Source organism: Vulpes vulpes, chromosome 13, assembly GCF_048418805.1.
Source record: "Vulpes vulpes isolate BD-2025 chromosome 13, VulVul3, whole genome shotgun sequence".
Classification (NCBI taxonomy): domain Eukaryota; kingdom Metazoa; phylum Chordata; class Mammalia; order Carnivora; family Canidae; genus Vulpes; species Vulpes vulpes.
The window spans coordinates 150078790-150104950 of NC_132792.1; the positions used below are offsets into that span (position 1 = coordinate 150078790).

Here is a 26161-nt window from a genome sequence, read left to right on the forward strand (position 1 = left end):
TTTTCCTAGCAAGTTGTTTGTCTTACTGATTTGTAAGTTCTTACATGTTCTGGATACTAATTTTTTGTAGGTTATCTATGTTGCAAATACCATCTAATTTTGTAGCTTTTCCCCCCACTTTCTATCTTTTGATGAACAGCAATTCTTAATAGTCTTAAGAATTTATAGTCTAAGTTATTGATCTTTCTTCCTTTATGGTTTCTGTTTTTTAAGAAATGTTTCACTAGTTCATGCTCCCTTCACCCATCTCCCCAGAAGTAAGCACTATTTCGATTTCTAAAGCTATCAGTCTTGCCTTGTTTTTATTAATAGTTAGGAAATCATGCGGTATTCTTGTGATTCTAGTTGTTTTGCTCAACTTTATGTTTGTGAGTCATTCATTTTGTTGTTGCATATTGCAGTACTTCATTCATTTTCATTGTTCTAATACTCTTTCAATGACGGTTAAAGCAATCTGTTTATCCATCTTTATCATTGAAGAACATTTGGGTTATTTCCAGATTGGAGCTTTTAAGAATAGTTTGAGGGGGCCTGGGTGGCTCATTTGGTTAAGTGTCTGCCTTCGGCTCAGGTTATGATCCCAGAGTCCTGGGACTCAGTGCCTGGCTTGTTCCCTGCTCAGTGCTCCCTGCTCCCTGCTCCCTTTTCCCTCCCTCTTCCTCTGCCTCTTCCCTGGCAGGGATACAAGTAGGTGCATATGATACTGTTATATAAATACAGTATAGACCATCTGACCAGACAAAAAAACCTGGCAATCTTGTCCTAACATGCATTACAAAACTGAAAGAGAAGCAAGATGTAGTTATAAAGAGTAGTTGGACTATGAACACTCTAATGGACATCTTTTGGTATAGGTGTGCATTTCTTGTGGATGGTAGTGCTGTGTCATGCAATATTGGTTCAGGTATAATAAATACTGCCAAGAGGTGCCCATGGCTGTTTCCAACTTATATTTTTACCAGTATGAATGCCTTTTGGGGTTCATAGTGCTTCCTGATTCTATGGCTTGATTTTTTTTTATTATTATTATGATAGTCACACACACAGAGAGAGAGAGAGAGGCAGAGACATAGGCAGAGGGAGAAGCAGGCACCATGCACCGGGAGCCCGATGTGGGATTCGATCCCGGGTCTCCAGGATCACGCTCTGGGCCAAAGGCAGGCGCTAAACCGCTGCACCACCCAGGGATCCCTGGCTTGATAATTTTGATCAGTTTTGGTCGTTCCCTCTTTAGCTATTGCTTCTGTCCCTTTCTCACTCAGTTGGAACTCCAGATACAATGATGGTAACTCTCTTTACCATGTCTCGTTTTTCTCTTACATTCTCTTCTACATCTCCGATCTTTTTATCTCTCTATTCTTAGCTCTAAATATTTTCTTCTGACCTTACTTCCACTTCAGTAATTTTTTTTTAAGATTTATTTATTTTAGAGAGAGAGTCGGGAGGTGGGCAGAGAGAGAGAGAATCTCAAAAAGAGTCTACACTGAGCACAGAGCCCAATGTGGAGCTCGATCCCACAACCCTGAGATTATGACCTGACCCAAAACAGAGTCGGATGTTTAACAGACTGCACCACCTAGGCACCCCCACTTGATGAGTAACTCTTATATTGTGTCTAATCTGCTGTCAAACCCATTAAGTTCTTAATTTCATTTATTGTAGGTTTTTTTTTTCAATTCCATAATTTCCATTTGGTTATTTTATATTTTCTAGTTCTCTGCCAGGAGTCTCTGTTCTGTCATTTAATTTCTTTTAACATATTAATCATAGTTATTTTAAAATTCATATCTGATATTCTGTTTCTGGATTTCTTGTGGTTTGTACTTCTAAATTCCTGCATCACCACCATCTCTTCTTTGAAAGATTTTGTCTTTTTTGTGTGCTTTTTACTTTTTATTTGGTTTTGGACACTGTGGATGAAAATTATAGTGATTACATCATCCAGAGCCTTGTATATCTTTCTTGGCCTTTGGCAGGCAGTTAAGCTAAGATCACTTTAATCCTTTGGAGGGCCAGTCTATTTCTGAGTTCTCCTTACTCCTAGGGCATAGCCCTTTGAGGTAACAGCCAAAGCCTGAAGTATTTTCCACAGCCCCCCTCCTTGTTTTATGAAATTGCTGAAAATCCTGCTCAGCTTCTCAGACTCTCAGGAGCAGCTTTCAAGTTAGCAAACATCTCAAGGGAGAAAATGTCACCAAATGTCAATCTTGCCTCCTTGCATTTCCCATCTCTTCATGATTTTTGGCTTCAAAATCCTTTTTGCCGTAATAAGCTCTTCAGTGCTTTCAAATATATGTTCTTAATGTTGTATTCAGTTTTCACAGCTGTTGTTAGTAGGTAGGAGGGCTGGTTTAAAACAGTTTAGTCCACAGTTGCTTTATGCTTGGCTTATTCTTTCAAAATCTAGGATTAGGGCAGCCTGGGTGGCTCAGCAGTTTAGCGCCACCTTCAGCCCAGGGCCTGATCCTGGAGACCCAGGATCCAGTCCCACGTTGGGCTCCCTGCATGGAGCCTGCTTCTCCCTCTGCCTGTGTCTCTGCCTCTCTCTCTGTCTCTCATGAATGAATGAATGAATCAATCAATCAATCAATCTAGGATTATACTAAGTAAAGTAAGCCAGTTGCAAGAAGACAAATACTCTGTGATTCCACTTATATGAGCTATCTAAAGAAGTCAGATTTATGGAAACAGTAGTAGAATGGTGGTTACCAGGGGTTTCAGGTCCATGGTTTACATTACAGTTTACTCTTGGTTGTCGTGTGTTCTTTACCACTGTACACACACACTTTTTTTTTTAATCAAGCTCATCAGGTAGCTTTCTTTTTAGCCATGTTGGTTTCTTTAGGTAGCTCCATTTAGGAAATTGGATATGTACTATACAAGTCAAGTTCAGTGAAGTAGCATTATATGCCTGCATGTCTGACAAAGATTTAACTTTGGGGCACCTGTGTAGCTTGGTCAGTTAAGTATTTGGTTCTTGATTTCGGTTCAGGTATGATCTCAAGGTCATGAGATGGAGCCCTGCATCAGGCTGCATACTCAGTGGGGAGTCTGCTTGAGATTCTCTCTCTCCTCCCTCTATCCTTCTCCCCTTAACCCTGCTTGCTCTCTCTCTGTAAAATAATAAATCTTTTCTTTTTCTTTTAAAGATTGAACTTTACATGTTTAGGGGAAAAGAAGGAAGGGAGGAGAAAAATAATCATTTAAGTAATGGGAAAGCAAAATAGCAATCCAAATAGTGGGAATAGTTTTTCTCAATTGGCTGATAAGCCTTTTGAAGCCTCTCCTCTGGGGAGAGCTCTGAGTTTGTTGCTCCTTCACTGCCTGTGTTGAATTCACTGAAAATAAATCCTCCCTGAGGAAATTTCAAGAGTAATATTAATTATGTACAATTTTTGCTTTACCTGCTAACCTTAGATTCCCAGCCTCTGTTTAAGCTTTAGCCTCAATACAAAGAAAAGTAAATAGTATCCTTCTTATTTCTCATTGGCATTATTCATACTGCTATAACCTAAATTTATTTCTTGAACATTTTTGGTCTTTCACAGAGGTTACTACCTTTTAAAGTCTCCTCTATGACAAATCTATCTTTTCTGTGTTCTTTTGGACATGTGTACTATATCTAGCATTGCTTTCAGCATAACACAATCTAAAATGCACAGTCGCTTTCAAAGTTTCCATCTTATATCATCAATAGAATACTCAAAAATAAATCCAGAGTTGCAGTAAATCTCCCTTATTATAACTACATCTTGCTTCCCTTTCAGTTTTGTAACACATGTTAGGACAAGATTGCCAGGTTTTTTTGTCTGGTCAGATTGTCTGTACTGTATTTATTTAATAGTATCATTATACACCTACTTGTATCCCTGACCATTGTAAAGTTACCAACAAGCAATAAATTAAAAATAGCAGGTAGCTGTGTAAGGTTCAGAGTTCTCATGAGAGCAAATTAAATCTTTAAGGAATTAAAAGCAATTGAAATGTTCTCTTTTAATCTCCTAGTCTGTGCTATTTCATGATTAGAATAGGCATCCTAGAAGTGTGAAAACCACAGAATTCAATATATTGAGTATAATTATTGCCTCTAGCTTATTTAGGACTGTCTATATGTAACTTTTATATATATCCTCAAGGGCCTTGCATTTTGAGGAGGATACTAGAGCCAGGTGTATGTCCTTATAAAGGATATAGGGAGTGGCTAATTGTTTCATAGAGTAAAATATGAATGCTAACAAATAACAAAACTTACCATTTGACACTTAAAAGTAGAGGGAAGTACACTAAGGTCAATATGTGATACTTGGCCAGATGGTAATATTGTAACTGACTTCTAGAAACCCAAAGTCAAATGCCTTGCTCTCCTGCTAAAAGGATGGTGTAAGGTAGTATCTAAGGAACAAACAGCATCAGCATGTTTAAGCTAGTCATGTCAGGAAAATTACTTTCACTATGCCTCCATTTACTGTTAGTTGAGCATAGTTTTGATATGCCTTTCATTGAAAGCACCATGCTAGGTTCTCTGCCGAGAGTAGTTACTGAATAGTTAAAGGTTGTCCTAGCCCACACTGGTGACTTACATTCCTTGTCCTCTCTACCTAGCTACTGCTACTCTTTGCTATCCAAGACTTAACCCCTGCCACCTCTCCTCCTTATAAAAACTTATTTGTGCATCATATAACCTGTTCTTCCTTAGTAGCCTGTGTTCATTCTAACATGTCTGCTCAGAAATTCTTCTTAATATTAAGTTGGGCTCACCGTGGAAAAATCAGCCATGAGGCAACATGCTTTTTTAACAGTGTCTAGCACCATATTTCTCATATTTATCTTTCTTTCCTCCTCTGCCCCCCAACTTTTAAAAATCCATTACAGATGAGAGGGGTTTGGAAGAATGATAATGTCCTTGAAGTGTCCATCAGATGGCATCTCACTAGTGATAATCTAGCCAACCCACATGTTGTGGGGTCTTTGTGAATGTAGGGAGTAAGGAAGCTGAATGTTGATGGAACATACAGCTTTTTGGAGCTGATACTAAAAATGAAAAGTTTTTCTTTCCAATATTACATTGTTCCTCTTATAACGTAGGTATTTATCCATCAATGTTAGAACTAATGGGCTTTGCCCAGACGGTGAGGAATAGTTCGTATGGCACCATCTGGCTATTATGTTTACTTGTCTTACATATATATATATCTTTTTTCTCCCCCCAGGCTGCCAGTACACCGCTGAATCCTTTAAGTTTTCAGTGTGAATTTGTAAAACTCAGGATTGACCTTCTACAGGCCTTCTCTCAACTTATCTGTACTTGTAATAGCCTCAAGACAAGCCCTCCACCTGCAATTGCCACAACAATTGCCATGACCTTAGGGAGTGACCTTCAGAGATGTGGCCGCATCTCCAATCAGGTGTGTCTTAACTTTATTTTTAGTGCAGGCTTTAATTACATTAGAGATTTTTGAGGTTAGTTGTAAGATGAAAAAATTCTGGAACTTAAAAATCAGCTGTTTGACTAATAGACATTAAGCCTCAAATGCTTAAGTCATGTCTTGCTGAAAATAGGCTGATGTTTTTATTAGAATGACAAAGTGATTGATGGTATCTCACTAGATGCCATTTATAACTGTCTTAATTATTTTAGTGGAACTTGAAGCTAAAAAAGCAATGCTTTTTGTTTCTGTGTGTCATATGTGTTACTGTAATTTTGTGAACATTTAGAATTTCATTTACCATCTTTGCTAATTTTATTTAACAAGGTTTACAAGCATAAATGGAATGGAAATGAAAAAAGTTGAACTGCTTTTTGGATTTGATTGTTGGAGAATAGGTTTATGTTTTGATTTTTTTTTTGTGGTATATATACATATATATATATACAATAATGATACTGTGTTCCTTGTAATTGTTACTTTTCCTTCTTTTTAGATGAAACAGTCCATGGAAGAATTCCGAAGCCTTGCTTCCCGATATGGGGATCTGTATCAGGCATCTTTTGATGCTGATTCGGCAACGTTGAGGAATGTGGAACTGTATCCTAAGCTGCTTCAATATTTCTTGTTCTGTGGAAGTATTCTTTTAAACACAGAGTAAAGGGATCCCTGGGTGGCGCAGCGGTTTGGCGCCTGCCTTTGGCCCAGGGCGTGATCCTGGAGACCCGGGATCGAATCCCACATCAGGCTCCCGGTGCATGGAGCCTGTTTCTCCCTCCGCCTGTGTCTCTGCCTCTCTCTCTCTCTCTGTGACTATCATAAATAAATAAAAAAAAAAAAAAAAATTTTAAACACAGAGTAAATACTTTAGATATGCCTAACTAAAAATATGTATATTTATATAAGCCTACAAACTTAATATAATTAACTTCTCTTTGGAAATCTAGTATGAGTAGTATATTTTTACTTTTTAACTTCAACCAGGCTTGGGGAAAAAAAAAAGTAGTGGCTTTCTCCACTTCTAGGAAGAGCATCCAAAATCCAGGTCCCACCAATGTTGCATACTTTGTGCTCACTTGCTCACAGTGGAGAAAGCAACACGTTTTCCCACTAGAAAACCATGTATGTCACCTCAGTATTCTTTGTGGTAAAAACCCTGATTCCCTTTATTAAGGATCACCTTTATTAAGGATCTTTGGTGTTAGTCATCACTTTTGTTCACTAAGTCCTCTGAATTCTCCCTGTTTTCTTATTAGCAGCTTCAAGTCCTTTTTGAAAGGACAGAAGAAATAAATGGTTTTTAAATTGTAGTATCTATAAATCAGTAGAGCTTGCCATTTTGGTTTTCTAAGTAAAAACCTAGTGAATGCTGTGGACCCTTTCCTCTACAAAATGCATTTATGCTCACATCCTGGCAGATTTACAGGGTCACAAGAGGGTGACCAGACCCTTTGAGCCCCAGCTTCATCCCTTGAATCCCAGCTTCAGAATCTCTGGGGTACCTACAGACCATTTTTGTTGTTGCCACTTGTGACTTTCATCAGTGAAACTGCTATATCTAAGCAGAAGTTCCCTTCCCACATTAGGCAGCCTCTAAAGTACTCTTCATAGAACTGAATTTAAGAATCCCTGTTATAAACAACATATATCCCTTAAAAGGAGGAAAAAAAAAAAAGAATCTCAAACCATTTGATTTGATAACATGGTTACCTTAACTAAAAATATAATCCTCATCTTGACTTGATATTCAGGTAATATAAAGTCACATGGATTTCTCTATTTTCATGTATAACCTTAACGTTAATCCAGACAACAGCAGAGCTGTTTACTGATATCTCATGCAATAGAAGCCTTGATTTTGGATCCAGAATCAGCAAGGTATTTCTATTAACTATAAACTATTTCTAGTTTATATTAAAGTACATTTTCCAGTATGTTATCTTACCTAGTCATTGCAGCAGTGTTTTTTTTTTTTTTTTTAAAGAGTTTATTTATTTATTCATGAGAGAGAGAGAGAGAGAGAGAGAGAGGGAGAGGGGCACAGACACAGGTAGAGAGAGAAGCAGGCTCCAGGCAGGGAGCCTGACGTGGGACTCGATCCCAGGTCTCCAGGATCACACCCTGGGCTGAAGGCGGCACTAAACCGCTGAGCCACCCAGGCTGCCCAGCAACAGTATTTTAGAAGAGATATCATACAAGAACAGAGAAGAGGAACTTAATCGGTGTTTGCCTGAGATCACATAACTAGTGACAAAACTTATTTTTTTCTGTCTCCATTGTTTATTTACCTCCTGCCCCCTATTTTTTTTTAAAGATCTTTTTATTTATTTTAGAGAGGAGTGGGGAGGGGGAGAGGGAGAGAGAATCTGTAGCAGACTCTGCGCCAAGTGCAGAGCCTGAGACACGGCTTGATCTCAGGACCCCAAGATCGTGACCTGAGCGGAAATCAGAATAGGACACTTAAAAAAAAAAAAAAATAGGACACTTACCTGACTGAGCCACCCAGGTACCCCACTGTCTCCTATTTTTAAAACACTTACTTGGAAAAATAACTGGGAAGAAATTCTTTGAATTTGAATATTTTCTTCTTGTAAACTATACCAAAACTTTGGTATGAAAAATTGGGTTAATAAGCTTGAATTTTTATTCTTTGGTTTCTTAAACAAAAAGATACTCCTGTTTTTGCTTTATTAATATTCTTTTCTCCTCTCCCATTAACTGATTATTCAAAATATTTTATTGAAGAATGATCCATTGCTTTTTTTCCCATTATAGTATTCTGTTTTGGAATGTGCATTTTCAACAGTCTATAATTTCCAATTTAGTAAGGCCTATGTTTCCAAGGTCAGCTTCCTTAAAAGAATATAGTCAACAAAGCAGAGTGAAATTTCTCTACTCTGAAGCACTGACTCCCCATTTCTTTTCAGGACAATAGCAGGATCCTTGCTTCTATTTTGAAGTTCAGTCTATTGTCAGACTAGGCCACTTGGCTATCTTTTTCCCCACTCATCTGCTCCACTTTAATGTTGTCATAACACACTATCCCTTATTTTTCCTTTTATCATGTTTTCATCAGTGTTCCCTTCAGACTTGCAGTACTTATTTTCTTAAAACCCCTTCCTTTTAAATTTCAAAATGTTCTTAAACCTCCATGTACTTTATAGAGTCTTTGGCAATTAATTGATGCTTCGAGGCTCACACCATTTCTTACTGTGCCATACTCATTTTACTTGTTAACATTCAGATATCACTACTGTTGATTGGTACAATAAGGATAAGTGTTTTTCTTGATTGACTTTTTAACAGATTAGGTGCATCGTCAGCAGGGATGGGGTGAGGGAAGTTACCCAGCCAGCCTGTACATGCTATTCTCTTTCTCACTCTCTGTCCTTCCTAGCACTTTTTTTTTTTACTCCTCTCCTTCCCTTCTCATCATCCAAACCTATTTCCCTAGCCTCTGCCCTTTATAGCAGGGAAAAATTGGAAAAGAAAGCTTGCACTTTAAGGAGGATTCTTGGGGTTTCATTCTCAATAAATACAACTGCAAAAAGTGGATTCCTTCTAAAACTTCTATTCTTGATATTATCATTTGTGCCTTCCAAGTAAAGGAAGACTAGCAGCTAAAAAAACCTCAAGAGTGAGGCATAATGTTAGTATTTCACTGTTGTTTTTACAAAAAGCTATCTTTATCTTTTTCAAAGCCTATAAGCTTTTTGGAGAAGAGACCTTGTCTTAATATTCACTTTGTATCTCATAGCACCTAACATAGTACCTGAGCAGTAACAATAAATGTGGATTGGGACAGGGTAGATAATTATGAATGTAATTGTCTGCTTCATTCCAACTTTTTAGAATTATCAAGAAGAACTATATTGAGATAATGTCCATTGTCTTTTTCTATCTTAGCCTTTTGTTTGCCCTGTTATGATTCCTTTGCATTTAATCTTTATGTTACTGCTTAAAAGATAAGGGAACAGTTCTGACTGTGACAAAGTAATTAAGACTGGACTTTTCCTTTTATTGCAAAGAGCCAAAACCTGGTTATAAACCTATAAGTTAACTGTTTTCAGTTGTTGGACAGTAGGAAACTCAGGAATGTAATCCCTCAGAGAAGGAATATAAATAAGACAAACCCTATAATTGTCTTAACTTTCCTCTCCCTGGAGGCACTTTTTAGATTTCCTTGCAGGAAGGAGTAACCAAAGTAGAACATGGTGGTCTTGCTTAGTTGAAGAGATAGGGATCAGGGTTCAGGGAATCAGAAGAAGCTAGAATTTGCAGGATAGAATACAGGAGAAAAGATGCTTTCCAGGGAAAGAGCTCCAGAAATTTCTTAAGCTGTCAATCTTTGAACACTAAGCTACACATATGTAAGGTGAAACTTGACAAGGCCAAGCAAAAAATAACTACAAGGGAAAGAATAACTACTAGGAAACTATAAACTGAACAATTCCCAGAGCTCACAGATGTCTGAGAAATGTTTGAGTTCCAGCTAGCCAAATGGAGAGACCTTATTGAACACTAAGAGCATTCAGAAGAAACCCCAGAAGGGTCACACCACCTTAATAGTAGAGCTAAACTAACTCTAGAGTAGTCTTTCAAGTAAGCCTTGAAAGATTTGGAATTATGCATAAGTAACTTAACTGTCTACCAAAACAAAATCTAATATTCTTTAAAGACAACAATAAAAAAGTCAACAGTATAAAATCCACACCTGTAGCATTCAAATGAATTATTAGACCTGAGAAGAAGCAGGAAAATGTGACCAATAACCAGGAGAAAATTTAGTCAATTAAGAAAAAGACTCATAAGTGAAAGGTGATGGAATTTACAGACTTGACTTTAAAATAGCTATTACCAATATTGTCAATGATTTAAAGGTTAAAGATAATATGATAAGAAAAATTAAAGATGTAAAAAGGACCAAATGGAATTCTTAGAGCTAAAAAATACAGTATCTTGATTTTGCCTTTATTTTTGGAAGATAATTTTGATGATACAGAATTCAGCTTTGATTGGGTTGGGTTTAACAGTAGACTAGATATTACAAAAGGAAAGATCAGTGAACTTGAAGACATAGTAATAGAAACTATCCAAACTGGACAGTGAAATAAAAAACAAATCTAGAAAACAAAAGTCAAAATTGACCTGTGGAACAATGTCATTTTTTCTAATGTATACATGTAATGGAAATCCTAGAAAGAAGGGAATGAGGGAAAGGAACATATTTAAATGATTGGAATTTATTTATGTTTGACTAAGAATATAAACCCACAGATCCAAGAAGCTTAACAAACCCCAAGTGGGATAAACAGAGAAGACCATAATAAGCCATACATTCTAATTAAATTGCTGAAATGATAAAGAGAAACTTTTTTTTTTAAGATTTTATTTATTTATTCATGAGAGACACAGAGAGAGAGGCAGAGACACAGGCAGAAGGAGAAGCAGGAAGCCTGATGTGGGACTCAATCCCGGGACTCCAGGATTATGCCCTGAGCCAAAGCCAGACGCTCAACCGCTGAGCCACCCAGGCATGCCAAGAGAAATGTTTTAAATAGCCAGAGAAAGGAAATATATAGAAAGGAAGAAAGATGAGAAATCCACTGATTTCTCATCAGAAATAATGCAAACCAGAAGACAACTAGAGCAATGCCTTTAAAGTCCTGAAAGAAAAAAAAAGAAAAAAAAAAAAACTTAACCCAATGTTCTCTATTCAGTAAAAGTATCCTTTGATAATTAAGATTAAATAAAGACATTTTCAGACAAAATCTTAGAAAAACTTGTTAGCACTAGATCTGCACTACAAGAAATGTTAAAGAAGTTCTTTAAGCTGAAGAGAAATTATTACCAGTATAAATTTAGATCTACAAAATAGAGTGAAGAGCAGTAGAAATGGTAAATATGTCAGTAAATACAAAAGACTTATTTCATTTTGATTTTTTAAAAAATATATTGATCACTTAGAACAAAAATATTAATTGTGTTTGGGAGTTTATAACACGAAGTAAAATATAGGAAGTAAGATGACAGGAGATGGCTGTATGATTTTTACATTTTACATAAAGTAGCATATCCTTTGAAGATAACTTGTGATAAACTAAGGATAAATAAATTCTAGAGCAACCACTAAAAAATAAAACAAGCCAGGAGAGGAGATAAAATTAAATACTAAAACAAAAAAAGAACACACCAGAAAAACCTAGTTAACCCAGAAGAAGACAGAGGAAGAGGAAATAAAAAGAGTAAGCAGATGAAAAAAGTAGAAAACAAATCATAAGATGTAGACTTAAACCCAGTCATACCAGTTATTACAATTAATGTCATCTTACTCCTAATACAGAGATGAGCAGACTGAATTAAAAGGCAAACCCAGCTATCTGCTTACTGCAAGTAACCCATTTTAAATATAAAGGCACAGATAAATTAAAAGTAAACAAAAGGATAGTAAAGGCTATATCCTACAAACCTTAAAAGCTGGCGTGACCTAATATGTTAATATTATACAAAATAGACCTCAAGATAAAGACTTGATTAAGAGGTATATTTCATCTTGACGAATCAATCCATCAAGAAGACATAATTCTAAATATTTGTGTACAAAGTAACAGATCTTCCAAACATATGAAGCAAAAACTGGCAGAATTAAAAGAGAAATAAATCTACTGTTACAAAGTTCTCAACAATTTCCTCTGAGTAATCAGTGAAACAACTTGTCAGAAAATTGCTTAGAATATAGAAAACTTTAACCACCTTCATTTAATGGACACATATATACCAACAGCAGTATACGTGTTCTTTTCAAGTGTATTTGGAACATTTAACAAGATAAACTATATGCAGGGCTGGAAAGCAAATCTCAATAAATTTTAAAGCATCGAAATCATATAGAATATGTTGTCTGACAAATTAGAATTGACTAAGAAAAATGACCTCTAGGAAATCCACCACATACGTTTAGAAATTAGACTTCTGAATAAACTGGTTTGTCAAGAAATCAGAAGGGAAATTAGAAAATATGTTAAGCTAAATGAAAATGAGAATACCACAAGCAAAACTTGTGGGATGCAGCTAATGCAGAGCTTAGAGGGAAATTGAAAGCTTTAGATGTTTTTATGTAATATAAAAAAGAAAGTTTGAAATCAGTGATCTAAATTTCTGCCTTATCTGAAGCTAGAAAAGAGAAAGCAAATTAAACTCAAAATAATTTGAAGGAAAGAAATAACAAAAATATAAGCACTAATCAGTGAATTAGAAATAAATAGTAGAGAAAATCAAGTGAAACCAAAAGCTGGTTCTTTGAAAATATCAATAAAATTGAAGATACTAGCTAGTCTGAACAGTAAAGGAATATAAATTACCAATATCAGAAATCAAGTAACAGTACCAATCCAAATCCTGTAGCTATTAAAAGCCATAATTAAACAGCTCTTCATGAACACAGGCATAAAAGTCTTTTTTTTTTCTTTTTCTTTTTTTTTTTTTAGGCATAAAAGTCTTTAACAAAACATATACATATTGAATCCTGCAGTATACAAAAGATCAGGAACAAGTAGGTTTTATCCCAGGAGTACCAGGTTAACAACAGATCAAATGGTGTAATTCACCATCTTGCAGAATAAAGGAGAAAAGCTAAAGTGGAGGACTTAACAAACATTTCAAATCTTATTCTAAAGCTCTAGTAAGACAATGCTCTATTGACTTGATGGTGGAATGAGCCCAAAATATGGAGAGACCACTCACATATGTGATCATTTGATGTTTGACAAAGATGTCAAGGTATTTCAACAGGGAAAGAATAGTTTTTTCAACAGGAAAAATAGCTAGTTATTGGATAGCTAGTTGGATATCTAGTTATATATATATATATAGGTAGAAAAAAAAATCTTGACCTTATATCACACCATACAGAAAAATTTATTCCAATTGTATCATAGACCAAAATATAAAAGATAAAACTCTAAACTTTCTAGAAGACTACACTGGAGAAAGTCTTCATGACCTGGAGGTCAGCAGAGATTTCTTAGACACAAACAGCAATTACCATAAGAGAAAAATTTGCTAAATTGGACTTAAATTTTTGAATTTGTGCTGTTTGGAAGATGCCATTAAGAAAATAAAAGGTTACAGACAGGGATAAAATATTATCAAATATATTCTATCAGAGGACTTGTATTTAGGATACTAAGAAGACAACTCAAGATAATATAATTTTTAAAAATTGACAAAATTAAACAGAAAAAGATATATGCTAATTAAGCCAAAATGCTTAACATCATTAGGTATCAGAGAAATGCAAATTAAAAGCACAATGTGATACCTACTAACATCCACTAAAATGGCTAAAATTTAAAAGACCTTCAATATCAAGTATTAGGATGTGGAAGAGCTTGAATTCTTACCATTTGGGGAATACAATATGATTCAGTTCAGCCACGTGGGGGAACTGTTGGCAGTTATATGACCAATTCTACTCCTACTTACCCAATGAAAATATATTTCCATACAGACTGGTATGTAAAATTTCATTGCAGCTTTGTTTGTAATAACAAAAACTAAAGATCCAAGTGCCACTCATCAGGTGAATGGATAAATTCATACATCCATACAATGGAATACTACTTAGTAATAAAGCAATAAAGATAAATGACTGATTTATGCAAAACACATGAATGACTCTCAAAAACACATCTGTCCTGTTTGCCCAGTGATTTGTTCAGGACCTGTCTCTTCTGTGGCATTCCTCTGCTCCTTCCACATTCTTTTTTTTTTTTTTTTTAAATTAATTTTTATTGGTGTTCAATTTACCAACATACAGAAAAACACCCATTGCTCATCCCGTCAAGTGTCCACCTCAGTGCCCGTCACCCATTCCCCTCCAACACCCGCCCTCCTCCCCTTCCACCACCCCTAGTTCGTTTCCCCGAGTTAGGAGTCTTTATGTTCTGTCTCCCTTCCTGATATTTCCCAACATTTCTTTTCCCTTCCTTTATATTCCCTTTCACTATTATTTATATTCCCCAAATGAATGAGAACATACACTGTTTGTCCTTCTCCGATTGACTTATTTCACTCAGCATAATACCCTCCAGTTCCATCCACGTTGAAGCAAATGGTGGGTATTTGTCGTTTCTAATTGCTGAGTAATATTCCATTGTATACATAAACCACATCTTCTTTATCCATTCATCTTTCGATGGACACCGAGGCTCCTTCCACAGTTTGGCTATTGTGGCCATTGCTGATAGAAACATCGGGGTACAGGTGTCCCGACGTTTCATTGCATCTGAATCTTTGGGGTAAATCCCCAACAGTGCAATTGCTGGGTCGTAGGGCAGGTCTATTTTTAACTCTTTGAGGAACCTCCACACAGTTTTCCAGAGTGGCTGCACCAGTTCACATTCCCACCAACAGTGTAAGAGGGTTCCCTTTTCTCCGCATCCTCTCCAACATTTGTTGTTTCCTGCCTTGTTAATTTTCCCCATTCTCACTGGTGTGAGGTGGTATCTCATTGTGGTTTTGATTTGTATTTCCCTGATGGCAAGTGATGCAGAGCATTTTCTCATGTGCATGTTGGCCATGTCCATGTCTTCCTCTGTGAGATTTCTCTTCATGTCTTTTGCCCATTTCATGATTGGATTGTTTGTTTCTTTGGTGTTGAGTTTAATAAGTTCTTTATAGATTTTGGAAACTAGCCCTTTATCTGATATGTCATTTGCAAATATCTTCTCCCATCCTGTAGGTTGTCTTTTAGTTTTGTTGACTGTATCCTTTGCTGTGCAAAAGCTTCTTATCTTGATGAAGTCCCAATAGTTCATTTTTGCTTTTGTTTCTTTTGCCTTTGTGGATGTATCTTGCAAGAAGTTACTGTGGCCTAGTTCAAAAAGGGTGTTGCCTGTGTTCTCTTCTATGATTTTGATGGACTCTTGTCTCACATTTAGATCTCTCATCCATTTTGAGTTTATCTTTGTGTATGGTGAAAGAGAGTGGTCCAGTTTCATTCTTCTGCATGTGGATGTCCTTCCACATTCTGATCTATTATTTATATATCTTCACTGGTTATGTGGCACTTAACCTGCTGGCTTTATTGATAGTTACCTTTTCAAATGTCTAAGGTCTCCTTCAGTTCATGGCAGAGCCAAGAGTTAAACATTTTTATTTTACCTAGTAACTATAATTTGAAGTCAGGCCTGGGTTTGAATTGCAGGCTTGTTACTTACTAGTTATGTGACTGAAAGCAAGTCATTTAACCTCTCCAGCCTTAGTTGGCTCATGTGTAAAATAGAAACAGCAGTGTCTACTTTGTTGTTTTACAAAATAAATGAGAAGGTATAGAAAGTGCATGGCACATTTAGACATTAAAATGGTGACTATCTTGGTTGATTAATTGATACTGATTTGACTTCAGTTTCCAGGAATATGGATCTACTGGAACCACCCATGCAGACAGTGAATATGAGCGGAGAATGATGTCTGTATATAATCATGTCCTGGAGGAAGTGGAATCACTCAATCGGAAATATACCCCGGTTTCTTACATGGCAAGTGGCATTTGTTTCACTTGAGTTTTTAATACATAGAAATAGGGTTTTAGCCAGCTCAGGCACATACTGCCAGTTTTCCCTATGGCTGTTTTGTAACAGGGTTAACATAGTACCTGCCTTGCAGCATTGCCACAAGGACAAGACGAGCTGATCCATGGAAGTGCTTGGCACATCTCTGGGTACTGCATAGTTACATTAATGTGTTGGATCTGCTCTCCCAGAACGCAGATAAAACTTTTTTTTTTTCCTTTTTAACAATTTAACTGAAGTTGCAATATTTCTCAACCCTGGCTACACATTAGAATCACTTTGGGAGCTTTTTTAAAAAAATACCTCAATACCCAGGCCCCACTGCAAACCATTTAACTTTGAATCTCTACAGTTGAGGCCCAGGCATTAGTATTTTTCAAAGCTCCCAAGTGATTCTGTTTCACCACCAGGGTTGAGAACCACTGGCCAAGTGAAACAGAAAGAACTGGGCTTCTTTTCTACCTGGCAGTGAATTGCCTCCTGCCAGGTGAGGCCACTGATATCCTTTTGGTGTGCTGCTTCCCCTTTAGCCTGCTGAATCTACAGCCTTTGGCAGTGTCGAACTCTCACTCTTTCTTCTCCCTCATAGGACAGACTGACACTCACCCTGATTTTCTCCTCCCTGTCTGGCTATTCCCCAGTGTCTTAGCTCAGGCTCCTTTAAAAACCTCTAGAACTGGGTGGCTTACACAACAGATACTTCTTTCTCATGGTTGTGGGAGCTGGAAAGTTCAGAGTCAAGGTGGCAGCCAGTTTGTTTCCTGGTGAGGGCCCTCTTGCTGGTTTGCAGACAGCCACCTTCTCTCTGTGCCTTCACATGGGGAGAGAAAATGAGCTCTGATCACTTTTTTTTTCTTAGAAGGACTCTAATCCCATCATGGGGCCCCATCCTTATGACTATCCAAACCTTATAACCTCAGTAAAGGTTCCACCTCCAATTACCAACATATTGGGAGCTGAGCTTCAAAATAGGAGTTTCGAGAATACAGACATTTAGTCCATAACAGCCTGTCCATGAACTTAGGCCTTAGAGAGTTCTCCTTGTTCTGCCTGCCCATGAAATGATTATGTTCCCTGCAGCTCGCTTCTGTCTCCCATCCTTCTCACTTCTGTATTCTCACCCATTATCAAGTGTTTAAGAAGAAATTGGCAAGATCCGTTGTTGAGTGAAGAGTTAGATTAGATTTCAGGACAGGTACTTGCCTGGACATCCTGCTTTCCATGATTGTCAATACATATTTGCTGAACTGAATTGACATGGGTAGTTGTTTGACACTGGGATTTAGTTGCTGAGGGACAGTATAAAGGTTATCTTTGAAGGAAATTCATACATCTGTGTAAGACATTTATTAAATGTCAAAAAATGCAAAGTCTAATAAGTACTATATTCAACAAAGAAGATACTGTTGGTGCTATGCTAGTCCTTCTGCTGGTTTACTAACCATAATATGTGACTTCCTATCTCTAGACCTTACTGTGATGGTAATCTGCTACTAAAGTACCTGTAGAACTGTTGCCCCGGGCGCCAGCGGCCTCAGAGGCAGTCCACACTGTCCCTGTAGGGAATTGTAAAATCTGTATCCATTCTTTTTTTTTTTTTTAAGATTTTATTTATTTATTCATGAGAGAGAGAGAGAAAGAGAGAGGCAGAGGGAGAAGCAGGCTCCATGCAGGGAGCCCGACGTGGGACTCAATCCGGGGTCTCCAGGATCACGCCCTGGGCCGAAGATGGCACTAAACTGCTGAGCCACCAAGCTGCCTGCATCCATTCTTCTAAAAGGGAGAATGGTGCCTCTTTGCCTGGGAACAGCCTGAGGCCATTTGGGGTCCCTTTTAGTCCATCCTTCAAAGAGGTGTCTTTCCTAAAATACTTTTGGCATCAGACGTCCACCACCAGTAGGATGTCCCTGCAAGTGCTTCTAAGATCCCTTATTGCAGGAGGATGAATGAAGTTGCATTAGCAGTTAAACCTGAAGAAACAGACCCAATGTATTTGAACCTGTGTTGTTTTGTCAAGTAATAGACCTGCCATTTGTATTATGGGTCTATTGGGCACAAAATGTTCGACACCCTGAAACCAGTAAGGAGTGGACTCTTCTGGCGTGTAGTAATGTCCAGTGGTTTAAAACTGTTTACAACAGGAACGCCTGGGTGGTCCAGCAGTTGAGCATCTGCCTTCAGCTCAGGGCATGATCCTGGAGTCCTGGGATCGAGTCTCGCATCGGACTCCCTGCATGGAGCCTGCTTCTCCCTCTGCCTGTGTGTCTGCCTCTCTCTGTGTGTCTCTCATGAATGAATAAATAAAATCTTTAAAAAATAAATAAATAAAACTGTTTACAACATAGGCAACTAGGAGGCGCACCCTGCTTGGAATCTGGAGCTTAGAAGGGCAGCCAGCATAGTAGAGTGGTTTTCAACCTGAGGGGAAGTAGAATGAGGGGAAGGTAGACCACCAGGAATAGTTCTAGGTCACCCAAGGTTATAAGTATTCTGATGGTGCTGGAACTTCTTTTCTATTAAGTTGGTGAATCATTGGTGAAATAGAACAAAATCATTGAACTAAGAGTCAGGCAACCTAGGTTCTAGTTCCAGCTTATTCTGTACCTGTGTCAATGACCTGCATCATCAGCAAAATTGAGGACTAGACTGGGTGACCTTTGACAGTGTCACAGGTGTATGCTCCCCTCCAAACTCTTCAAGTTGGATGCATTAAGTTAAATATGTATAGCTTTTGTATGTCAGTTGTACCTCAATAAAGTGAAATAAATAAATACATACAATATCTTAGAACTCTTAAATGCTAGTTGTAGGACTCCTTTTACTAAGACTCAAAGGATTCACTGTAGTGGTTCTCTTCTGCAGCTATGCTGTGAGTTTCAAAACTCAGATTTGTGAAGTGGATTTCTGAAATAAGGTACCCTTAGTAAAATTTCAGAGTAATGTAGAGTTGGACTGTGTAAATCTGAATTCCAGTAAGTTTCCACCATTACTCACCTCTAGGGACCCATGGCCGCAAGGATGGGGAAGCCACTCTGTGGACATGGGATAGAACAGGCAGTGAGGTTCTTCATGAGATTTGGTGTTAGGCCTTTTGGACATCAATCTACTACTCTGGCTTCTTTATCATATATTCTTGATCCTTCTTTACCATATTGAATGACTCTATATTGTATCTAAAATAATTATATAATAATATATCTAATAGCCCTAAGGCTATAGAAATGCAAAATTTGTACATTATTTGGCCTTAAGGATTTTCTTCTACATTTACTTTTTATTTTACTCAATGTACTTTAAAATAAAGTAAAAATCTGCAGTTGTACTCCCTGACATGAATGATTTGACAAAGATTTGGGTGTTATGCCCATTTCCTGACTGGGATATATCTTTGCAATAATCTTACAACCATTTGTACTTTTTAAACTTCTTCCTGAAAGTACCGTTTGTTGATGAAATTTGGAAATTTATTTTTATTTAACTTAGTTTCTTTTTTCCTGCCAGCATACAGCATGCCTCTGCAATGCCATCATTTCCCTGCTGAAAGTTCCTCTTTCATTTCAGAGATACTTTTTCCAGAAACTGCAGTCTACCAGCATCAAGGTAATAATAGGAAGAATACAAAGGTTAATACAGATTAAAAACCCATTCATCTTCTGAAAAATATGTGGAATACAGCTCTGCTTCAGGATCTTACCTTTGGTTTTCATAAAACTTATACCCTTTAGTTTATAAGTTTGTTCCTCCCTTTATCAGGTGGTTTGGTGAAGATAATAGGATTTGGGAGTCAAACCTTCTGCACTGGGTGGAAGAAAAGGGTGCAGAAAACTTCTGCAGAAGATTTGACTTCACTGGGTGCAGTGAAATTGATGTTTGGGTACCTGGAGCTCTGTCCCTTGTCTCCAAGAATAATCTGAGAGGTTTTCATCATAGTCCTCTACAAGGATCTTGTGCTGAGTTCAGGTCTCATTGGGCTCTTTAGACCCTGTTTAGAATAAATCAGGTCCAGTAAAATATTACCAGCCCTACCTCCAGAGTGCTTTTGTCTGTGAATATCAAGTTTTGAGGAGTTGGCCAATGATAAGAGCTAGTATTTGAAAATATTTAAGCCACTCAAAATTCAAAAGCTATTTTTAATTCAGAGAATAGAGTTGTTAAGAAAAATGGAAAACTCTCCTCCAAAAGATTTCCTAGATTATCTCTGTTAGTAAATGTCTTCAGTGTACTTTTGCATATCCATTCGAATGCTTTTGATTTGACCTGAATATAAGGAAAATTGATTATACTAGAAAAGATGTCTTAAGGTAGGATGTGTGTAGAGTTGGTTGATGCAGTGCTCAAGCATTATCAAAAAGACCCACCTCTTCCATCTTTTCATTTAGCAGAATTTGGACTTTCTGTAATTTAAGAGTACTTGGGATTTTTTTAATATGTTCTTAAATAAAAACTAATGAGAGGTTAAAAACTTCATTTGGTTCATTGGCAGAAATTGAGTTTTCTATCACTGTGACTTGGTCATGTGTGTGATCCTAGAATTTTAAGTTCACTTGCCCTTGAATTTAATCTATTTAAAATTACATAGGAACAAAGAGAAGAATAGCTAGACATGCAGATTTATATAGTGCATTTCCCTACTGGAGTTGGTTGTCAAAGAAATGCCCCACTACAAAAGTGAGGAAGACTAGGGTCCCTCACTGTTTTCTGATCCTCTGTTACCCTCACACAAAACTGGGGTTTGGGGTAGAAAACACAGTAGTATTTAAAAGAGGCATCAGGGAAAAGGAACCCTTGACTTTAAAGGTCTATTTGTCTGGCTGTCCCAGCTGTCAGCTTGTTAGCTGTGTGTGTCATGCTGTAACCTACAAACAACAATTAGCACAAACATGTTTGTTGGAAGAAAGCTTGTTCCTGCTGGTTAACATTCATTTCAATGTCGGTATTCCAGCTTGCTCTGTCGCCATCCCCACGGAACCCTGCAGAGCCCATCGCTGTCCAGAACAACCAGCAGCTGGCGCTAAAGGTAGAGGGCGTGGTTCAACACGGATCTAAACCAGGACTCTTTCGCAAAATTCAGTCCGTCTGTCTGAACGTTTCTTCCACGCTACAGAGTAAATCTGGACAAGACTACAAGGTAATTTAGGAAAGAGGCAGAGTTGTGATATGGATTTTATCAGCTGATTCATGGAAGTTTTCCCATGTTTTTCATGGTTAAGCAGACTGTGGTTATACCTTCCAAGGAATAGAGATATAGACATACGTTAAAAGCATATATTGGGGTTTGAAGGAGCTGATAAATAATACTTCTCTTTTTTCTGCCTGAACTGGTTGATAGAGAAAGCATCCAAGCAGACAGAGATCAGAATAGGAGCCTTACTATGGTAGCTGTGGAGAAACCTAGCTCAGGTGCCTGGCAATAAGGACTTCCTAGCCTTGTACCTCTGAATTGAATTTTCCCACCCAACTTCAGCCTGTACACACAAGAGCCTGCCCCGATAAAATCGATGGCAGGAAGGCACATCCTGCTGTCCAGAGAAGAGAAAGAGAGGTCTTAGCTCCCCATGCTAGTTCCTACCTCAAAACTTACCAGTCAGTAGAATTCACCTCCTCCCCTGGAGACCAGTACTGTTCATCTAATGAAAAGTCCCTCCATGTGGAGGGAACCATCAGGAGTGCGGCATAAGTGCCTCCCTAATTCCCCTACCTACCCCCCAAGCGCACATCTAATTATTTTTCTCTATTCTAAGTGAATATTAGCATTTTCCAAAGAAAAAAGGGGTCTACAACATTGACAGACAATGTCAGATAAAGTAAAATCTTTCCTTAAGAGTGTAACCCTAGGAATTTGGTGCTTTGGGAAATCACAAGGTAAATAACCAAAAATCATGCTTGCTTTGTGAGCCAAGGCCAAGATGCTGAACACCATGGAATACCAGGATTCTAAATGCAGGATGTTCCTTTCTTTAGACATCTCTTTCCAGGTCCTTGGTAGTTTATTCACAGAAAATAGAACAAGGGAACAGGTACACAACTGTATGAACGGAGTTGTTCAAATGCCCAAAATTGGTTGTGTCCAGGTTTATTATGCACATACTTGAACTGAGTTCCATAGTAAAGAAAGAAGTGTTAGTGAAGATATAAAAAGAGGACATTTTATTCTCTTTGGTGGTTTCAGGGTAAAAGCCAAGAGAAGGTGTGTTGTGTTTTTTTTTTTTTTTTTAATTTTTATTTATTTATGATAGTCACAGAGAGAGAAAGAGAGGCAGAGACATAGGCAGAGGGAGAAGCAGGCTCCATGCACCGGGAGCCCGATGTGGGATTTGATCCCGGGTCTCCAGGATCGCGCCCTGGGCCAAAGGCAGGCGCCAAACCGCTGCGCCACCCAGGGATCCCGAGAAGGTGTGGTTTAAGCTATTTCTATTTCTTTTCTTTAGTAACTTTCTCTCCTTTTTTTGCCCACCCTGGTAAGGCTCAGCCTTCATTCTCTTGCTCTCTTTGACTCCTATGACACAGACCATGGTGCCTTCTGTAGCAAATATTTGGTGAATGAGGAAAAAAATAATTTACTATATTTAGGGTATAAAACTATTATGTTTGGCTTATCCCTATTGTCATGGAAGATCATATGAGAATTTACATAGTCCACTTACCCCTCCCTGTCTGCAGCTGTCTCCTCACTTAGAGTTTGAAAGAACAATAACCATGATTCTCCTTGTTCCCTGTATATAATGATTTCTCCTGTTAAGAAAAAAAAAAAACCATCCAAACCAGTCTTCTGCCTATTAACTTACCTCTCCAGGCATTGCTTAAAGTCAGGAAGCTGATATAATAAATTATGTAGCACAGGATTTGTAGTGTTAATTGCAGTGATTTTTCAACTTGAAATGCATCATCCGGTCAGAGCGATCCATTCGGGTTGCCTAGACCGATTTCTGGTCTTTTTAAAGAAGTTCTTGTTTGGTAGGCATATTCTTTAGGAACATTAAAACCCTACAGAAGTTGTACAAACAAACAAAATAGGGCCTGTAAATAATTCTAAGATCTTGAAATGGTCAGTGACTTCCTTTCATTAACATTACAGGTAAATATCTCTGGAAAACTGACCTCGTGGTAACTGTTCACGTAGTCACAGAGCTTCAGGGCACATTTATGTGATTGATTATGCAACAGAAACACACGCCTGAGCATAGAGCAATCTGGCCAAATATTCATTAAGGTTACCTTTGTATGTATGCATTCTAGAATAAGTGTCTCTTGACATACTTCAGCTTGGGTACAGGTCACGGTACACCATCATGTGTTACTCTGTTCTCTGAAGGATAAAGACATGAGTGGCTAGCCAAATAAGTGAACAAGCCCATAAATCTGTGTTTTATAATATATTGTGCTGCTGATCTGAGCAAGACATTGATCATTAAGCAAGCACCGTACAAGTTCTGAACTTAATTAGTTGAAGGAGGGAGGAACGACTGCATTAATTAAGCCATATAAAATCTGATAGGTAGGAGGAAGAACCCCAACTTGCATTTACTTAGGGTTATGTTCTTTTTCAGGCTCTTAGATTTGAAATTCCCTGAAACAGGCGATTGCAGCCTGTTTCTTCAGAGTCTGTCTTCCCAAAGTAAAGAAAGAGGGAATTGGAGTTGAGGCTGGGTAAGCAAGTGTGGGAGAGGAACATTTTCTCTCTCACTGTCTTAGGGTCTCCAGCTGGGCCCAAGATTAAAATGATACTGAGGCAGAGTAACATGAGAAAGGCATACAAGTTTGTTAGGATTGTATACGTACATGGGAGTCATCATAAGACATTGGAAACCCAAAGAATTAACCAGAGCAGGAAGCTTATGTAACTTTGTGAAGACAGAAGACAAATGGGCAAGAGGCAGTAGTAAACTGGGGAAGTGACTGGGAGAGAGGCAGGGGTACCAGTGGGAGATAGGGGTTATTGTAGTTTGTGGAGGTGCATTTCAGCATTGACTCCCAGTCTCCGGTGATAAGGATGTTCTCTTCTTCTTGTTACAGTAAGGGCATCTTTCTCATGGGAGATTTTATGGTCTGTTTTAGGTAAAAATGGGGAGATCAGAGAGCCCATCCTACATCTGCCATTTATCAAGTGCATTTTGCTTGAAATAACAAGGTGCCAAAGCAGTGTATGTTGAGGTGGCACGTCCTGAGCTCCTCCACAAGAAGAAAGGCCAGCAAATGAAGAGGTTGAGAAAGGCTCTGGGAGCTCCTTCTACTCAAGGATAGTGAGGAGGCAGGATCACTTAATGGTGAAAAGTATAGGCTTTGGAGTTAGCCTGCCTAGGTTCAGATGCCAGCTCCACCACTCATTAGCTGTGTGACCTTGAAGAAATTACTTAACCCCTCTGTTTCCTCATCTGTAAAGTAAGGGTAAACACAGTACCTAAACCTCTTGGTTGTTTGCAAGGCTTAAGTAAGCACTTTGTACAGGGCCCAGTTCACAGTAAGCACTCAATAAATGTTAGCAGTTATTATATTATTTTATTTTATTTTATTTTATTTTATTTTATTTTATTTTATTTTATTTTATTTATTTATTCATGAGAGGCACAGACTGAGAGAGAGAGAGAAGCAGAGACACAGGCAGAGGGAGACTCGATCCCGGGTCTCCAGGATCATGCCCTGGACCGAAGGCAAGTGCTAAACCACTGAGCCACCCAGGGATCCCAGCAGTTATTATTTAACAATTTTTTTCATTCCAGATACCCATTGACAATATGACCAATGAGATGGAGCAGAGGGTTGAACCTCATAATGATTACTTCAGTACTCAATTTCTGTTGAACTTTGCTATCCTTGGGACACACAACATTACAGTGGAATCTTCAGTAAAAGATGCCAATGGTATTGTATGGAAGACAGGTCCCAGAACTACCATATTTGTAAAATCCCTAGAAGACCCTTATTCCCAGCAAATTCGCCTACAACAACAGCAAGCCCAGCAACCATTACAACAGCAGCAACAACGAAATGCCTACTCAAGATTTTAGCCACATGAAGAATGCACTACCGGCTTTATAGGAATGGATCAAATGGGCAAAAACAATTTGGTTTTTCGTATGGATTAAGATATAAAAGTTAGAATGTAGAGTCCATTTATTCATTGGTTTCTATAATGTAATGCTCTGGGGGGGAAAGGGTTTGTTTTTCCTTAAAAATTTAGTATGAGAAATCACTGGGTTCCTAGCCAGTAAGATTTTTTTCCTTGTTCCTTCTTAAACCAAATCCTTTATCATTTGTTTGACATTTTCATTGTTTTATTATTGTATTTCTGTTGCTGAGCCTTTTCTTACTCTTTCAAGAAAAGTCATGTATTGGGATCACTGACTTAATAGATTTAACTGCCTCTCCACCAAAACAATCACTTGCAACCTGGCACAGACCTTGGGGAGTTCTGACCAGTCAGTACAAAGTTTATCTGTGGTTGCAGAAACGAGTTCTTCCATAGGTGGACTTCAGTGTGTCCCCTGAATTCCAGTTTTCTGGATTTTGAGAGCTTACAATCTAGCAGAATTGAAACATCCAGCTATATTATTTCAACTACTTACCTACCTTTTCTGTGCTGACACGATCTTAATTTATTGTTTTAGTATTTAATTGACCCAAAACCAGCTAACAATTACATACAAAAATTGGAGATTAATCCTTTGTGTTTTCTAGTGTGTGTGTGGTTTTGTTAATAGTGTAGACTTTTTTTACATTATTTCCAAGAGTGAAAACAAATCGCTCACATTTACTATCTTAATGTTTTAAATTAGGAGGGCAGATCTTTTGGTTGGTTTGGTTTCTTCTTGGCAAGTTATGTAATGCTAGACTTGATTGTCTAGAAAAAACAGACTCTTTATAACACAACCTCAATTAGTTGGGATGCTCAGGGAATAGAAGTTTTCTGGTTAGCCAGAAAACCCCTTTTTTTCTATTTCAATACTGGTTGAAAATCATTATAAAATATAATAATAATAAACTTTCTTGTCTTAACACGGTATACTAGATGTAATTTACCTGTTCATTCTTCATTTGGGATCATTTCAGTACTCGGGATCATGGCTTCTAAACATCAGGGATCATAGAGTCGCAGATGGTTGTTGATGATATGGGCAGTTGGGCTGTGATCCAACTTTTTAAATAAATCTCACCTTTTCTTTG

The 26161-nt window shown here is 37.9% G+C and overlaps 1 protein-coding gene across 2 annotated transcripts in view; it reads left to right on the plus strand.

Annotated features, from left to right (window-relative positions):
* Positions 1-26161, plus strand: part of INTS7 (integrator complex subunit 7) — an 85538-nt gene extending 59377 nt beyond the window's left edge. For both annotated transcript variants that reach the window (XM_025982306.2, XM_072733320.1), the window contains exons 14-20: positions 5211-5405; positions 5923-6026; positions 7236-7304; positions 15835-15967; positions 19502-19600; positions 20943-21128; positions 24718-26161. In XM_025982306.2, the coding sequence (XP_025838091.1) occupies positions 5211-5405; positions 5923-6026; positions 7236-7304; positions 15835-15967; positions 19502-19600; positions 20943-21128; positions 24718-25005 (1074 nt within the window). In that variant the 3' untranslated portion in view covers positions 25006-26161. The remainder of the gene's footprint in view (positions 1-5210; positions 5406-5922; positions 6027-7235; positions 7305-15834; positions 15968-19501; positions 19601-20942; positions 21129-24717) is intronic.